Raw genomic sequence first — 18925 nt, forward strand, 5'->3', positions numbered from 1 at the left:
TATGAATCCTGATTACTGAGAACAACTTATTATGTACAACAACAAATGCAGTGTACAGTTAAGTCAGATTTTTATTGTTTAGTTTCCAAGATCTCTATTGATGTGACTTGGACAGCAGTGTAAACAGCAGTGATTGCAATCATTTGCTGCTGCCATGGCAACAGACAAAATTAAAAGGGCAAACTACAAAGCTGAAGCAGCATCATAGTTGCAGCTTCTAATTGCACAACAGCAAAATGATGTGTACAGGATGGCAGCAGTACCTGCAGCCAGCAGGTTTGCTTTCAGAGATCAAAGTCCTTTAGGTCAGGTTCTGAAATCAAGGACAAGCATCAGCTCTTGTGTTCCTACCAGATTTCTCTGTGTGTCTGACTCTACAGCTTTAATTATCTGGGGGATTGAGGTAGACTTAAAACAAAGACTTCAAAGCAGTCTTAGGGAGATTTAGGCCATTTCTCCATCCCCCAGGTTTCAGATCTGGGACTCAGACATGACCGTTATTCATCAGTTCCATTCTGGATTTTGCAATGTGGTGGAGAATGGGAGAGTCAAGATATGGAAGTTAAAAGATAGTCTATGTGCTCTAAAGGGCAACTCTAAAGTGAACTTCTAAACTTTATTCATTTAATGGTAATTTTCTTTATCAGCTGTCTACTGGAGCTCATCCTGATGGATCAGCTGCTTTTGCAGAAGGACAAGCTAGCCACTTGACCACCTGAAGTGTTAGAAAGCTGAATTTGAGACCATAATTAACTGTCACACTCATCTAGCTCTCAAGAATTGGCCAGGGCATCTTCAGACTTGTGACTTCACCACCTTAAACAAAACCTGACCTGAGAATACCCTTTGCTTTAATCCAAGGGACAGAAGATATCAAAGCAGCATCAGTGCCCCCATGACTGCTCTCCTACCACGGCCAGGCTCTAGCCCACAGACTGCAGACTGCTCCTTCACCAAAGCCTGGCCCAAGTGGACATCAGGGCTTTTTCTTGCTAACATTCCTGTACATGGCCCCTAAGGGCTGATTTGGGAGATGGGGGGGGGAGGAGCACTGCACCCACCTACCCAGCTGCTGCTCTGCTGTACTGAGCTTCCAATTCTGATCTGAAGGAGCAAAGAACCTTTCCAGAGATTAAACTGCAGCACCCCTAAGTTCAGCCCTTTTCATTAGTCCCTTGTTAGAATAACAATAGGAGAAAACTGCTGCCTGAAGGCACCCCACTCTTGAGTGACAGCAGACACAGTAATGTGCATCATTACAATATTCATAAGTAAATTTTCATGATAATTAACAAAGACAAGTGTCTTCTTTTGTTCTGATTACCTAAAGATATGTTAAAAGTAGGTTTGCATAATTAATTACCAAATGGAAGGTTCCTTACAAATCCTTGGAGGTTATTTCAGAGAGCTTGTTCAAGGAAGTCATCTCCATAATAAACACCATCTTTCACTTCCCAGCTTATAAATTAACTATGGTGACGTAAAGAGGAACACAGCTTGAGCATCAAGCAGAAGACAAAGCCCAGGAATCATTGCTGGCCATGAAAAAGCAAGCTCGTGAGAAGCCTGTGATGAGGTTTCTGTAGTATCTCCATGGTTAGGACTCTTCCTTCTCCCTGACTGGGACTCCCTGCATCCATCCCCATCCATCTGGAGGCACCAAAGCTGTGGTGGTGCTTCCCAGAGCTCCCAGAGCCTATTCCAGAGTCTCACCACCCTCCTACTGAAGAACTTCTTCCTCAGCTCCAATCTAATCCTGCTCTGCCTCAGCTTCAAACCATTCCCCCTCGGCCTGTCTCTAGACACCCTCAGGAAAAGTCCCTCTGCAGCCTTCCTGTAGGATCCTTTCAGGTCCTGGAAGGCAGCTCTAAGGTCCCCCCTAGTGTATTCTCTAGGCTGAACACCTCCAGCTCCCTCAGCCTGTGCTCATAGCAGAGGTGTTTCCACACCCACCCCCCCCAAGGGCTGGGCTTAACCCAGCACATCTAGACAATCATCTTTTGGTAGAGTTTACTCAGCACAAGGTTCTCCTCCTCACAGTTTACACCATTTCTTTGCCTTTTAAACAAAACTTTCAAGCAAACCAAAGGTGACGCAATTACCCAGCTTATAAAGAAACCTGCCTGTGCAAAAGCATGGCATCAAAGCAACATAAAGCAGATTTATTCCAACATTTTAAAAGTTCAAGCTCTCAACAGGGAAAAGAGAGTAAAAACTCAGGCTTTTGAGGAATTAAATCTCTTCTCAGTGTTTCCACCAGCCACGTCTGATGTGCTTTAATAACACCCCCAGCACTGAAGCACAAAATCTCCACAAAGGATAAGCAACCTGATATTGTTAATTTGAATATCCCTGTGAAATTATTTGCATACTTCCCTACATTCTTCTATTTGTTAATGCCATAAAAAGCCAACACTTAAATAAAAATATATTTGCCATTCATCAATTTTTTAGTGCAGTTTATTGCTTCTCCAACGAAATATTCAATATGGGATTCATTTTTATGGGTTATGATGTGCATTTACGTTTATCTGCTTGGTATTGCAAGACCAAAAAAAAATTAATTGTTTAGGCAACTCAGCTTCCAATCCTATTGCATTGCCCTCTTCAGACTAGAAATACATGCCTACAGGTTCTGAAATCTCAGAAAATATGGGAGGGGGTTGGTTTTTTTCCCCTATGCATCAGTGATTGAGAAAGTCATTCAATGAAGTCTAATTGGTATTTAAAATAAAATGCCTTCTGCAACAGATTTTTGAAAGCTATTCTCTCCTTGGTGAAGTTTGGGGAAATAATTCTGCTTCAAGAGAAATGTTTTTTGCCCTTTGATTTGCTGCTACTCTCTCTGAAAACCCTGAGACATTGAACAATGCTCTCGACGTTATGTTGTTGCTGTCTCACTGAAGCAGTTTGAACAACTTGCTCTCTTTGATGCATAGAGTACCACAGAGAGCAGGATATCAAACCCCTTCTGAGGATTCCAGCTAAGCACAGAGCCGGCAGCATCCACCAGCAATTCAAACACTCCTGCTGATGCAAAGCAGCTGAACCTTTCACCAACACATGGAAGAACAGATAGAAATACACCAAACTGGGTGCATCAAGATCTCACCACTCATCCCTGCCGTCCTTACTGTCTGGGGTTGCACTGCAGTGAAACCAGCTCCCTGCTCTCACACAGAGCCAGGCAGGTCAGCTGAGCCTCAGCCTCTGAGTAAGGGGTTTTCCTTCCAAGCTCACCTTAAAGAGCTCAGTAATTAGAGGGAAAGGCAAAGACTGCTAATGTTCTCTGAGCTAATGAGTTGTTAAGTAGAATGAGTTGAGTTGCATCACAGCAGAAACCCAACAGAGTTCATGCAGCACATGCTGCTGCTTGGCACCACAACCAGCTCTGTAAGCAAGCTTGCTGCCTCTCCACCAGCACCCTTGAGGCCATGTCAAAGTCAGCCCCAAATTGTGGTGGGCAAGGACCACCCTAGGGGCTGATACCACCCACAGAGGAGCATCCATGTGCTCTGGGTATTCAGGGCCCTCTGCTCAGCTGGCCTCAGAGAACCAAGCCATCTCAGGTGACTAATAAACAGGTGCTGAATGATGCAGAGAGCCCTTTTTGTGAAGCTTTTCCCCAAAGGATTTATTTCAGTGCTGCTTCAAGACAGTCTATACAGCTGCAACATCTGCAGAACAGCCTAAGAGGAGAACTAGCTCAAGGCTCCTCTGTGTACCAGCCACTCTTGCCAGCCATGACAAGTTACTTTTAAAAGAGCACTTTTCACTCCTCACTTTCACCTCTGCTCAGTGTCTCCTCTAACACCCCTGCCAGCTCCTCCATTTGCCAGACATTACAATAAGTTATTCCCTATTCCTGAAAAGCACATTCAATGTGCTGAGTGTTGGCACTGGGCTCCAAGCTCTGCACCAAGGCAAGTTGCTTCTGTGGAAAATTCCCTCTGGCACAATGTAATCTGACCTATTACAGCAACAATCAACTTCCAAGAAGTTCAAGCCTTAGGGATAAGAAACTTATGGTTGGTAAAGGCAGAACAAACTAAGAATCAAGAAAAGAGATGACACTTTCATTGTATTTGGTAGAAAAAGTTATTTGGGGCACAGTGAATGAACCACTAGAAACAAGTTCATTCACCACCCTCCTCCTCTGAGGTGTCTAGAGGTACTAGAGGGAACTGTGCCCCAGACAAAATCTGATACAGTAGTTTATGATGTTAGAACCCTGTCTTCCCCCTCTGTGATATCTGAGTAACACAAAGCAAAAAATCTCATTTCCTTGCACTGCCTCCAGTGCAGTTTTTGATATGTTGTGCAGGCCTGTGGGAGTAGCAGCATCCATTTCACAGTAAGAAAAAAGAAATTACCATTTTCTGATGGAAGACAGAAGAGCAGAGAGATGCCCAGGCAGCACCTGCTGGCATGAATCTTGTCGTGCCAGCAGCTCGGACACGCAGCTTGCATGGGTCTCCTGTGGTTGCAGGATGCCGACTTCCACAGCCCAGGGATGAATTTCCTCCTGCTCTGCTGCCTCTGAAAGGTTTGCCATTGCTGCAGGGAGATACCTACCTACCTTCGCCCACTCATTTTTGTGGCACAGGCATGAAAGTAGTGAAAGCTGATTCCAATTGCTCATGTTAACTGCAGTACCCAGCCTAGTCTCTCAGCAACCTCGATTTCCTCCTGCCCTACCCCAGCATGACTTGCTAGGGGGCTTGATGGAATTGATGCCATTTGCAGTACTTCACTGCCATCCTTATAACCTCATTTCCACACAGTGCTCATGTACAGACCTGTCACCACACCACTGTTCTGCATGCACAGCACAGAGATGCCCAGAAGTGCACTGAGGTTAAAAGGAGGTATAACCACAGGTTCCAGCAGTCAAACTACCCACTGCTGTCTCCAGCTTCAGGGATGGTTCGAGCAGCTGAATCTGTGACTTTTCAGCTCACACACCCATGGTAATAAATCTCTGATAGCTCAGACCATAGAAAGAGAGGCTGAGGTAGAGATAACAGAGGTCATCTAGCCCCTAAGACTGCCTTTCATTTTCCCTGTCTGAAAGCTTCCAGCCTGCTCTCTACTAGCAACACCAGCACCCCTCTCTCAAACACAGCTCAGACTTGCTCACCACAAACCCCCTATCCAGCAGCACCAAAGCAGCACATGCTCCCCTCTCATTCCTTTTATACATCCCCATCTTTGCAGGTGAGGCCCTGGCCATAGCTGAGCCCAGCCATGACCAGCTCCATGGAGCTGCAGACACCTGTGAACCTGGCTGAGCCCTCTGCATGCCAGCAAGCAGCACAGGGCTGCCACCTCTTCCAACACATCCTTGGCATTGGGGATTGTGAAATTCCACAAGAGAAGGAGAATGCTGCTGTGATTTTGCCCTTCTTGCCTGTGATGCTGCTGCTGAGATGTCTCCAAAAAGGGGGTCCAAAAATAGATCCTTCAGCTTCTCCCCATCATCTCACTGCAGGGTATGTTGTCAGTTTAATTTCTTCATTTAGTTCCTTCTGCTTCCCATAACACTGCCTTCAACTCATAACAGTGCATGGGAGTAGGGTGTGCCAGCTGGCTTTGCAATATCTTTTTTTTCTGTACACACAAACCTCCTGATTTCAAATGAGATTAACCTTTAAGCAAAATGAAGATACACTCAGAGCACACAAGTGCTGTGGAGGAGAGGCCACCACCAGCATGCAGCACCTAGAAAATGGACAGACCCAAGGTGTGCTTCATCCACTCTGGTGTCTCACAGATTTGTATTAAAGATTTCACTATGACAAAAGTTTGTTTAAAGAAAAAAACTCATGGAGAGGCATGGAGGTAAGCTTTTATTGGGGAAGGACAGTCATAGAGGAATGGATTGCCTCTTGCCACTGCTGAAGGATAAAAATGTAACTTAAACTTCTGGGCAAAACACTGACTTCCCAGTGCATTTGAAACAGCAGCAGCATTTCAGGAGTATGATGCCATATTTCTCATGTACCTGTCCTGGTGAGGCTGAGCAGCCTTTTCCTACTCAGAATTATACTTCTAATCCCATAATCAGAATCACAGAATGGCTTAGGCTGGAAGGGACCTTAGAGATCATCTGCTCCAACCTCCCCACCACGGGCAGGGACACCTCTCAACTAGACTCAGCTGCTCAAGGTCTCATCCAGCCTGGCCTTGAACACCCCCAGGGAGGAAGCAGCCACAGCCTCCCTGGGCAGCCTGTGCCAGAGTCTCACCTTCCTTGTAGTGAAGAACTACTTCCAACTTTTTTTTTTTTTTAAGAAACAGACAATAACAAAAGAAATTCTACTTACCTAGTAGCAGGACTGCACACTTCTTTTCCTGGTTTCTCCACACTTCTTTTCCTGGTTTCTCCACATTTATTTCCCTGGTTTTCCACATTTATTTCCCTGTTTTTTCCACACTTATTTTCCTGTTTTTTCCACACTTATTTTCCTGGTTTCTCCACATTTATTTTCCTGCTTTCTCCACACTTATTTCCCGGGTTTTTCTCCACACTTCTTTTCCTGGTTTCTCCACACTTATTTTCCTGGTTTCTCCACATTTATTTCCCTGGTTTCTCCACACTTATTTTCCTGGTTTCTCCACATTTATTTTCCTGCTTTCTCCACACTTATTTCCCTGGTTTTTCTCCACACTTATTTTCCTGGTTTCTCCAGTATCTTCCAGCCATTTCTCCCAGGCTCAATCTAGGCCAAGCGCTTAGAAACTTTCCTTTGGACGAGGGAAATTTACATTGAGTCTTTATTGCCATCTAGCGACCACAGCTACTTCCAAATCTACATCAAACTGGATTACAAGTGTGGGGAATTTCGAGTCGGAGGAGAGAAAGAGCGAAAGGAAGCTTAATTTTGGGCGACCCTGCCCACACCTGCATACGGCACCTCAGACCGGCATGAAGCGGAGTCCTCTGTCTCTGCAGGTGAACAGCATCCTTCACCCTCCCTCTGGGGCTCAGCAGCCTAGAGAGAGGTCGTGCTGCAACCATGAGCAGCCTTGCTTCGGCCGCAGGCAGCTGACAGAGCTCGGGAAGAGAGGGCACCATGCAGAGAGGGCACCATGCCAGAGAGGGCACCATGCCGGACAGGGCAAGCACGGCACCGCCAGGAGCAGGGCGACACCAGCGCAGCCGTAACAGCCTTTTCCTCACCCTGGGAGGAGGAAGGAGCCAGACTGTTTCCAGGCATCTCCGGGGTCCTCCTGAGGTGTTTGCACCCGGCTCAGCCTTTCTGCGGCTCTCCCCTCGCCGTGCCGATGCCCTGGCAGTAGGCTCTCAGGCCCGCAGCCCGTTTGCCACAGGAAGGCTACGGGGCAGCTCCAGCCCCTTGGGCTGCTGGGCCCCGCGCAGGTGCCAGTGTCCCCAGCAGAGCTGGCAGCCGCAGGCTGTTAGTCACCGGAGGGGAAGAGCCTCGGAGCAGTGATTACCCACGGCCTGCCGGGCAGCCCGCAGGGAATACCCTGTGCCCCTTCTTCTCCCTCCAGACCCGTGCCCAGGTCCCCAGCTCAGGCCGGTGCCACCACTACCCACAGGGTGACACTGCAGCACTGCTTTGGAATCCAGCACCGCCACTCCTCAGCGGAGTGGAAATGCCTCCCTGTTAGCCAGCCAGGACGGCTCCCAGACCAGAAAGGGCTGTGAGGACAAAGCTGGCCCTGGGCTGTGCTGTCAGCTTTGCTAAGGGATCTCAGAAGTGGCTAACGCTTGTCAAGCCACATGCCCAGCCGCCGGCCCACTCACAATGCTGGCACTAGCCCAGCGCTTACAAGGCAGAAAGGAACTGCTCTTGGACCATCCATTGGTACATTTCAGCTCAGTTTTGCCCATATAGGTAAGCCTAGAACACACAAAAATGAGCCTGGGCCCTTGCTGAATCACTGAGAGACTTTCCCATCCCATGTGTGCTCTTGATGCCGATAACAAGTTTGGATCTGAGAAGTAAGATATTACTCAAATTACAGGTCACAGCAAGCGTGTGCTGGGTCCAGCCAGCAGCTTCTCATATTGAACATGCTAAAGGTGGATGAGAGGATAATAGCCCCCGTTGCAGTAAAAGTGCTAATGGGGTTTAGTGTTTATGGATGTGAGATGTCAGGCACAAAAGGTTGCTTCAGAAATGCTCACAGACATTGGCAGCCACTGACTCTTCACATCTAACTTTTCCACCACTGGGATCTCTCATTCTCCATTTGTGTATCAGAAGATGAACACCTTCAGTTACCCTTGGATGTGCCTGCTCTCTCCCAAGGCTAAGATGTTTGTGCTGGCCCTAGTTTCAGTCTTCACTGAAGTGAAGGAGAGCAGGATCTAATGTTTTTCCATTTCACTGGGCCATGCCCTCAAAAACACTAAGGTCTCAGCTTGCAGTGAGGGCAAGGGGAACTGTTGGTGCTCAACATGGCAAAAAATTCCTTATTTCCTTCTCTCCCTCAGAACAAACATTTTAAAACAAGCTGCTCTTCCTGCTGAAGTGGGTGGACAAAGAACATTCCTCAGGCAAGCTTACACATAAATATTTGAAATGACAACAGCTGTTCAGCCCCCATCACTTTTACAGTATTCTGGTGAAACTTTTTAAATGCCTCTCTTGATAAGGAATAAAAACCTGAGACACTCTTTCTTGTTTGTCCAGAGTAGCAAGTCACTTTTATTTGTCAATAAAGCTACCACACTTCCAGTGGCTTTTTGTTAAAGCTGAGCTGAAGCTTCAGTCTGAGAACGTGTCTCTATTTCCAGATTTAATCATGAGTGCTGGAGAAAGTCTTCTGTAAAACAAACAGAGCTCAGTTATGAGTGGTTTAAAAGTTTCAGTTTTACAGCCTTTCTATGTCATCATTCAATTGAACAATACAACCAACCCACAAAGCAAGTCAAATAATCTGGGTAATTACCATGTCCTTACTTTTATTTCAAGACTAGAGTCCTGTAATTCAAAACTACACAAACCCTTTATTTCTCACTTTGGTGCTGTCTCTCTTTAATTTACTAGGAGAGGCAAGTTTTACAGGGAGGAGTAATACCTCATTTAGTCAACAAAGTAGAGAAAGGACAGATTGAGAACAATTGCTTTCAGTTTCACTTAATTAATAGGACTGAGAGGAAATTATACTGCTTAGGGATTGAAAAGGAGAAGGAGATGTTGGCAAAGAGAGAAGAGTTGAGATTCACAGCCTCTCTGGGACGGGGTGAGGAAAGAGACTGCCTATGAACCAGTGCAAGCTTACCTGCAGCTATTGTCTGGCCTAATTATATCAGTGTCCCAAATAAGCAAATTTTAATAGAGAAAACAAACTGATTTCCTGTCTTCTGAAACTATTATTTTGGTCTCCATTCAGTGTTGGAGCATACAGACCTGGGACAGAACACATGTTCTGTGAACTCCTGTGCAGATCTCTGCTTAAGTTAGGGAAGGTACTGCCCTGTCTGAGAGGCACAATAGGTGTTAGTTTGAGTCTCAAGAGAGTGAAAACATACTGGCTCTGAAGCAGTGCTTGTTTAAAGCAACCTGATGGGAACCCACTATGTGTTGGAATCTCAAGAGCTTTGTGGTAGTTGAGTATTACCTTTTCTAGAGCAAAATGTCTCATTGTTGCTATTAACCCAATGCAGAATAATCCTTAATGATTAATGTTGTTCTAAACTGCAGAAATCCTGTGTATTACCTTTCTCTCCAGGGCTTGATGTTTGTTTCATCCTAGCATTTTCAAAGATGTTAAACGCAGACATTTGATCTAGAAAAACAAGCAACAGTCACATCAAAGAACTTAACATCCTATTCTCCAGGCACTGATATTCAGTAGGGAGGCAACTGGGCCTGTTTGTTGTGATAGAAAATCATCTAGAGCTCTTGTCTCTGATGCAGCTGAAATTTAATCATACTATTTGCTTAGCAGGAACAATATCAGCCCAGATTTCCCAGGGTTTGAGCTTAAAATTAGCAGCTGCAGTCATGGTTCTTATCTCACTAAAATGCAAGCACACTATAGGCAATGGATCCTATTTGTGTAGATGTCAGTATAAACAGTCAACGGAATGAACAAATTCCATGCTTTACAGAGAGAATGGACCTATGGCCAGCATTTCAAGAAGCTGTGGAATCCAGAAATGGGACCCCAGGTGGTGTAGAGAAACCTACTGACTCTGTAGGCAGGGCCCTTTGCAGGTAGGAGGCCAGGTCCAATGTGTCACTTCTCACCTCATGTTTCTGAAGGGTTGGAAGTGGCAGAAGAATGTTGCAATGGGCACAGGTCTCCAGCATGTCAAAAGACTGGATGTCTGCAAGAGCTTGAGGTGATGTGGGAGAGGGAAAGCCAATCTCTTTGTTCTCTGGGGGTTTAAGCAAGGTTTTGGAGGTCATTGGCTGGTCCCTTTGTTTTGTTTTGGGACGGACATCTTTCCACACCATTGCATTCTTAGAGGAGGAAGAGGGAGCCAGGGAGGAAGGAGGAGGGTTTGGTGGATCCCTGCTGAGTTTGGAAGTTGCCTGGTCCTCAAAATCTTCTGTTGGCTTCTGGGCTGCATTGCATTTCTTCTGTTAAAAGAGAGCATGCACAACGAGGTGAAGACTGGCACTGCACCCTAGTGTGTGGTGTGATTTGCAACAAACAGGAGTCATGGGGAAAGACAGCAGACTGAATGCATTGTGGCATCAAACAATGCAATGTTTGAAGATGCCAGACATGCTGCACTTCCTTCCCTGGAGTGCAGCTCTTCAAAGACTTTAAGCACAGGCCATGCTTTTGTTCCCTCAGAGGTGCTTACCAGGTGCTGGGGGTACTGCTCATCTGGAAATGCCTTATTGCACTTGTGACAGAGATTGCCACCAGTACCTTCAAAAGGAAAAGAAATGGAGATTAACACAGACAGGCAGCTCAGATCCACTGATGGTCACTGGCTCTAGAGAAACACACAACTCTGATTCCACTGGCCAGGAAGGAATTACAGCTGTGATGACATTTTGCTTTTGGCACCAATCAAAACCAGTCCACCACCCTTCCAATTCAGCCCCATGGTTTGTGGCTCATGATGCTTCGCTCCTACCCTGTCCTACCTAATTCTTGCTCTCAATAGTTTTTTGCCAACCACTGCACCTGCTGATGCCTGTTACCTTCTGGAATCATTGACAGAGGTCATGATATTTTTTTTTCCTGTCTTGACCTATTCTGTCCAACACCTTAGGCCAAACAAAGCTTCAAAAACTGCAAGAAATCAAGGTATGCATCACTGGCTTTATATATGAAGCAGGAGGAAATTCCAAATTACATTTTCTACTGTGTGACAAATAGAAAGAGGAAGTTCTACTTATTTTCTCACAGAAAGAATTTCACTTCCAGGACATAAAGGAGGCATAAAAGAAAATGGCCAAAGAGCTATTGGTCAGTGCAACCACTCCTAGCTGTACAGTAACCAGTGTAATAGAAAGCACCACTGCAGCTGGTTAAACAACAACCCCCTCCAGCCTGGCTTACTGAGACCTGTAGAGAAGGCAGGAGAATTTTCACTGGGGTTTAACAGGGTTGACCCAGTCCATGACAAGGAGGAATTTTGCTTACCAGTGGGATAAATAAATGTTGCCTTGGTGGATGCTTCCCTGGTTTGAAAGTTCACATCCTCCTGATAGGACAGGTCAGTGTTTGGACAAACCTCTCTGTGCTTGCTCTGGTCTCTGTACGTGATGTATTTGTTACAGGCCCCACAATGCTCCGTGCGGCTGGCGCAGGTGTCCAGGTGTTCCTTCAGCTTGTCGAAGGGCAGCTCCAGCTCACAGATTCTGCATCTTACTGCTCGTTTGAGGCATTCCTCGGTCTGCACAGGAACAGATTACTGCAGGTTTGCTGTTGTGGTGGGTTGAAAACTCCCCCCCCAACACGAAATTTGCCAGACCAGCTCAGCTGGAAGCAAATGAAAGCTGTCTTTACAAACAAAACTACAATCTACAATGAAATGCAACAAGTATGTACAAAATACACAGGATTTACAATATTTACAGGTATTTACAATTAATGAACAGCACAAGGACCCCCCCTGCTCCAAGACCAGGGAAGCTGCTAATAGATACTCCCCCTCCCGCCTCCCTCTTACCCCTTGTACACAAAAGGGACAAGAGAAAGGAGCAGACATTAGACTTAGCTGAAACAATGCAGCCAAGGTCAAGCAGAAGCACAAAGTTAGTCTCTCCCAGAGCAAAGAAGTGAGAAGAGAAAGAGATTGTTTTGCACAATACATCTTCTGGTAGATATCTCTCCAATGGCATTGTTTAGAACTATCATTATTTTCCTTTTTACACCCAATAGTGATTTGTTTACATTTCACTACTTTTTGTTCAAGACCTGTGAAAAATTTTAAAGACATAGCCTAAAGCTACCACAACTATCCATACTGAAAGAGGGTAGTGGGTGAGAGCAATGAATGACTGATGGAGAATGCTCTCCTTGAGGAGAACAACCAAACTCAGGCCTACCTGTATTAGGAGTTTGCCTGGTTAGGCTATCTTTAGTTGAGGATGACTTAGGCAAGCTAAGGCAAAATGGGAACCAATAGCAGTGAAGATGCTGTGTGTCAGTCCAGGTTAGCAACAGAGCACAAGGCCACCTAGAAAAGTCCAGTACTTCAGCTTCCAGCAGCAGGGGAAGCCTGCTGTGTCTTCACTGCTTTGATTCCTTGAAAGGGTTAGCCCACAGCTGGTGTGGACAGGCTGCTCTGCCCAGCCTCTGCCAGCTCTTTTGTGTTATCTCCTCCTCGACTCTGGCTCTGTACAACCATTCCTTAGGAAAAGCAGGTAAAATATGGGGGGGGGGGGGGGGCAGGATGGAAATGCCTTTGAGAAGCCCTCAAGGAACATCAGCTTGAGGTGAAAAAGAAGAGAAAGTCTTAGGTTATCTTCTGGAACAGATTGTCCCTGCCAATTGGGCAGGCAACCACTATGGGGTATACTTATTCTACAAAAAGGAAAAGGCATGCCAGAACACTGCAGCTCTTGAGAGGCAGAAGTTTCTTCATGGTCCAGGACTGAACTCAGGCATTTACATGTTTTTGCTGTTGAAACCACTAGTGTGACTCTTGGGGGCTGGTCAAAGGGGTCAGCCTAGAAGGTAGAAAGTTCTGCACTCCATACATACCTCATGATGCTCCAGCTGGTATTGCTGCATGCTTTGGTGACAAAGCTTACATCTGACCTGCAAGGAAAACATCCAGCAGTTGGTTGGGACCATAGAAGGTTGATTAATGCTTTCAATGTGTCAATGCAACTTCAAGCTTCTGAGAGCATCTTCCTGCCATTTTAATCCCAATCACTGACAAGCTGTTGGTGAATTTTTGTTTCTCTGTCAGGCCTGAGCTGTGTTGATGAGATTGTGAGGAAAACAGACGTCTGATGTCATGTCTGTGTGAGGATCCAGTTGTCAAAGGTGCCCATGGGAATGGCAAAGTGTGATGTGAAATAAAGAGTATGTTCTAAACTTAAAAGTACAGGTCTGATATTCAGCTGGTCTGGATGATAATGGCCCCTCTGAAAACACAGGAGTTAGCTCTCTATGTTCTGTTAAGTACCTGAAATTGATGGAATTGCTAAAACAATAAACCCAGTAAGGGAGAATAAAAAGCCATGGGTGTGTGTTCAGGCTCCAAAGTAGTGTCTCTATCTCTTCATGCTATGCTCCAAGTGCTCACTGTGTGAAGAGCTGATACATTTACTCCGCCAGTTCAGGTCTGTTTAAAATAAGTGCATTGATGCCACCCTTTGTATAAGCAAGGCTGCTGTCAGATCAGGTACTGCCTGTCTTCCTCTAACCAAATAATTTCAGTTGCATGCTCTGGCACCAGGAGCATACATCCATGCCTGATCTGCTGAGGACACCACAGGGGACCTTTTATTCTCTTCAGCTGAGTGTGCAGTAAGATCAAAAGGTGCTGTAACCAGGCCTGAAGGGTCATACCAGGCTCTTGCAGATTTTCTAGTCCAACAACTAGAGAATTTCAAATCTAACTAATATAGAGCACAGAGCCACCAATGTGCTGCTTCAGAGCTGACAGAGTTTTTTGGTGTTTCCAAGGAAGTCCTGGAGAACGTGTAGTACCACTCACCTGCTTGTGTGCTTCTGCTTGATGGTCTGCCATATCCTTATGGGCAACTGGTTTATCACAGTCTGGGCAGAGAGCAAGAAATCTCAAGCAGTGGGCCTCATGGAGGGAGAAATTGGCAGCAGCCACATCTTGTTTACTACCCAGCACATAAATGGCAAAGAGAGAAGAGTCAATGAACTGGTGTCCTGTGTCAGCCCTGGTCAGCAGCCAAGCACCCACACAGCTGCTCACCTTCCACCACCCTACCACACACACAGTGGCACAGGAAAATTAGTAGGTCAAGATCAAGACAGTTAATACTTAATGGAAAGGGGAAGACACAACATAAATGAAGCAACTGACATTATTCACCACTTACCATAGCCATACCTATGCCCAACCAGTCTTTCACAGAATGTTGGGGATTGGAAGGGACCTTGAAAGATCATCCAGTCCAGCCCCCCTGCCAGAGCAGGATCTCCTAGGGCAGGTCACACAGGAACACACCCAGGCAGGTTCTTATTGTCTCCAGAGAAGGAGACTCCACAACCTGTCCAGGCAGCCTGCTCCAGGGCTCTGTCACCCTCACAGTGAAAAAGTTTTTCCTTATGTTGCTGTAGAACCTCCTCTGCTCCAGCTTGTACCCATTGCCTCTTGTCCTATCATTGGGTATCACTGAGCAGAGCCTGGCTCTGTCCTCCCAGCACATATTGTGCTTTGAACAGCCACCTCAAGAAGAACCAAGCCCACCCTGTTGTTCTTCCTCCAGGGCAGTTTTTATTCCTGTGCAGGGGGTATGGAACATCTCTTTGGTCAGGTTGGCTTAGCTGCCCAGCATCCCTCCAACCCTTTTAGAACATAATGCACAGGCTTGCTTTGTGCAAGGCTAAGCATTGGGTTTACTTTGTAACCAAGTAAAATTGAGGCTAGGCTCATATTTAACCTTTCTAAGTTTGACTCTTTTTTTAATTGCAGGGCTTCATAGTCTCCATTCATATAATTTGCCCAATGGCCTAGCTACTACTTAAGGCACACCAAGCTATACTATCCTTATGGCCCCTTCCAGCCTTCTATTCTATGAGAGATGCCAAATTTTCCCGGGGGAAAAAAAAAAAAGAATATTCTATCACTTAACTGCAAATATAGCAACAGAATGAAACATCAGCCCTGGGGGGAAATTGAGGCAGCTGCTGGGTTCAGCATGATCCACGCACTGATTCCTCTGCCACAAAGATGGTCCAAGGGCTGGAACACCTCTCCCATGAGGACAGGCTGAGGGAGCTGGGGGTGTTCAGCCTGGAGAAGAGAAGACTCCAGGGAGACCTTAGAGCTGCCTTCCAATAGCTGATGGGATCCTGCAGGGAGGCTGCAGAGGGACTTTTCCTGCGGGTGTCTAGAGACAGGACAAGGGGGAATGGTTTGAAGCTGAGGAAGAGTAGGTTCAGACTGGATCTTAGGCAGAAGTTCTTCAGTGTGAGGGTGGTGAGACTCTGGCACAGGCTGCCCAGGGAGGCTGTGGTTGCCTCCTCCACGCAGGTGTTCACGGCCAGGCTGGATGAGGCCTTGCGCAGCTGAGTCTGGCTGAGAAGTGTCCCTGGGCTGGTTGAGTAGATGATCTCTGAGGTCCCCTCCAACCTAAGCCATTCTAGGATTCTGCAAATTTACCCACACTGAACCTATGTAAAACAGAACACGCAGCACAGGAGAGGCCTATGGAAGAAAGCCCTCCACAGAAAATGACCGAGAAAGCAGCAACTTGGAAACACGAAAACGTGTACAAAATTCTTGTGTTGGCTATTGCAAATGGCTACCACACACCCCTCCTGCCCTGTGGCTCTTCCTCTTCTCCCCCTGTTACAGGAGACCCAGACAGCATTAAGGGAAATCCTAGAAAACTCTTGCAATCCCCACACTTTGCAGGGATGGAGAGTGAGAAAGGATTTCTTACCAATTTTTGCAGAACCTGCTGTCTTCTGCCATCATTTTTCTTTCTCTTCTGCTGGATGGCCTCTCTCTTATGAGCAGAGAGCAAAAAGAAACGAAACCGAAAGCCTCTGCTGCTGTAACTCCACCCCAGCCAGCTGTTTAGCCAGCAGCAACGCCTTAAAGGAGAACCAGCAGGACTTCAGTGCAAGCTCCACAGGCAGAGGAGCCTTCAGAGGAGTGGCCTGGGCTTTGGCTGGGCCTGGGTGAATTCTCTTTTCTCGCAGCTGTTACAGTGCTGTGGTCTGGATTTTGTGAGAACAGCCCAGCTACCCCCCTGTACATAATAGCCCAGACCCCCCTGTACGACCCCCCTGTACGACCCCCCTGTACAGCCCCCCTGTACTACCCCCCCGTACACCACAGCCCCAAGGCCACGCTGCCTTACCTCCCCCACTGCCTTATCTCCCCCGCTGCAGGAACCCAAACAATGGTCAGCACCAGAGGAGCGAAGGCACAGCTCAGAAGGAGCAGCAGAGGGAAAACAGGAGAGAGAGAAGAACACAGTAACTCCAAATATATAGCATTTGCAAGCCAGTGGGATGGCATAAACATGATTTTCGTAGCGTCTTGTCCAACCCCTCTGGGACTGTCCAGCCTCCTATATTCTGGAATTCTCTGGAACACTTGGGTTTTTTTAATTTATTTATCATATAATACTCAAACTATAACACCCCAGCAGAACCCCAGGCACCACTGTCTCCCTACTGAGCCCCAGACCCCTCCAGGGTATCCAGGTATGTGCCAGGCAAAAACTCCATCCTTCGTTACCCAGCTCTGCCTCTTCTCTCTGGGGATATTCTGTCATGGCTGGGGCTGACCCACAGCAGCAGAGGCTCCAGCTGCAGCAAGCTCTGCCTGTGGCTGGGCTTCATCTGGGGGTCATACAGCTCTACACTTTTACACAGAGAACTTTAGAGGAGATACAAATAGAATCATAGAATTGTTTGGGTTGGAAAAGACCTCTAAGATCATCAAGTCCAACCATCAACCCAACACCACCATGGCCATTAAACCATGTTCCCAAGTTCCATGGCCAAATATTTCTTGAACACCTCCAGGGATGGTGACTCCACCACCTCCCTGGGCAGCCTGTTCTGATGCCTGAACTTTCACCTCAGTTCTCCATAAATGAGGCTGTTCTTCATCTTTCAGATTGCTCCTCAAGCCTAGACAGAGAGACAGAAAGAACAGAACTTCACAGTTTCATTTGGATGCCAATGCCTTCAGAATTCTCTGCTGGAAGGCTCTGCCATTTCTTGTACCTGCTGCTACAACTGACCCCATACAGCAGGGTGACACAAGTGGCTCCTCTCTGGTGTTGTAGATCTTGCCCAGTGTGGAACAATGAGATACTGGAGATGAGGAAAACATGAGGTGACCTTCTTAGTCTGTAAAATGGAGACAACAATATTAATTTTTCTGCAGTGCTGAGGTATTGGGAACAATCATCACTAGTATTTGCATAATGCATTGTAAAGCCATGCACAGCAGATGTCCCAGATGTAACACAGAAATTGGTGTGGATCATTTCCCATCCAAACAAGCCTCTTCCATTCCACATTTTTTTCTCTGGGAAAAAGAAAAGAAGAAGAAGAGAAAAAAAAAAAAAAAAGGAAGCCCAATAAGCCATTATTTAGACCCAGGAATAATGAGTGGTTATCTGGATTTTGCAACACAAATTATGTAATGAAGCAGAGAAAAGGCTTTTGAACAAATATGTTAATGAGATGGCAGCAATGGGAGAGGTTGCAGAGTTGCCAGTTCAGAATAAAAAAATTTTATGTGATTTTTCTTTTGGGTTTGTTTTGGTGTTTGGTTTTTTTTCCCCCTTTCTTTTGCACATTTCATTTGAATGTGCTTTAGGGCTTCTGTGATGGTTTGAAACTGTCTTTTTAATTTTTCCTTGCAAAATTCAGAACAGAGAAAGTGAAAGAATGTAAATAAGTCACTATTGGGTGTAAGAAAGCAAAATACTGATTGTTCTAAACACTTCCATTGGACAGATAGAAATGTTTAAGAACTATTACCCAAAACAAAGTAGGCACTCTGCACATTCTGCGTTCGGCAGTGGGGGCAGTTGCTGGGCTGTCTGGTTGCTGTTTCTTCTTCTCTTCTGGCTGAAGATAACACACTGACCTTGGCAGCTAAGTTAACAATTTTCTGCTTAACTAACTCTGCTTCTCTGTCCAGGGGGGTCTGGGGGGGAAGCTCCTGGGAGAGAGAGGCCCCTTTGGGATGGTCCCCTTGGGGGGAAGCAAAGGGAGATCGATTGTGCTTTTCTGTTGATTGTATATATTTGTAAATGTTGTGAATTTTGTATATTTGTACATATTCATTGCATTTCATTGTAGATTTTAGACTCTGCTTGTAAATACAGCTTTTCATTTGCTTCCAGACTGAGCTAGCCTGGTTATTGTTGGTGGGGGGGAATTTCACCTCACACCGACACAGCTTCATGCAAACTATACAGGAAATACCAATTCTGGATCAAGAAAGCCTGATCCAGCAACACACATTTACTGAGAAATCCCCTGACTCAAAATTCATAATGAGGGCTTTTATGTAGAAAGTTGTTGGGCACAGGGACTGCACAGAAAGGAGTGCACAGAAAGGACTGCTCGTTCAGGGCCTCAAAAGCTTTTCTTGGAAAAATATCAGATGCTCCACTGGGAACTTAGTTGAGAGATACTCCTAAAGCAGCACAGCGAGCTGGCAGTGGCTGGAAAGCACTGACTGGAGGGAAAAAGGAAAGGGAGAAAACAGTTATTTCCTTTCCATTTAAATTCTGTGCAAACCCTTCTGTGCAAGAGCTCTTCAAGGCATCTTTTTAAGTCAAGCATCACGGAG

The 18925-nt window shown here is 46.1% G+C and overlaps 1 protein-coding gene across 1 annotated transcript; it reads right to left on the minus strand.

The window, feature by feature from the left end:
- Positions 1-9712: 9712 nt before the first annotated feature.
- Positions 9713-16072, minus strand: XAF1 (XIAP associated factor 1). Its single transcript, XM_054394410.1, has 7 exons — positions 16041-16072; positions 14114-14249; positions 13150-13206; positions 11584-11836; positions 10793-10860; positions 10227-10562; positions 9713-9762 (listed from the first exon to the last, which is right to left on the minus strand). The coding sequence occupies exons 1-7, from the start codon at positions 16070-16072 to the stop codon at positions 9721-9723; spliced, it is 924 nt and encodes a 307-aa protein (XP_054250385.1). The 3' UTR covers positions 9713-9720.
- Positions 16073-18925: the final 2853 nt, after the last annotated feature.

Source organism: Indicator indicator, chromosome 30, assembly GCF_027791375.1.
Source record: "Indicator indicator isolate 239-I01 chromosome 30, UM_Iind_1.1, whole genome shotgun sequence".
NCBI lineage: Eukaryota > Metazoa > Chordata > Aves > Piciformes > Indicatoridae > Indicator > Indicator indicator.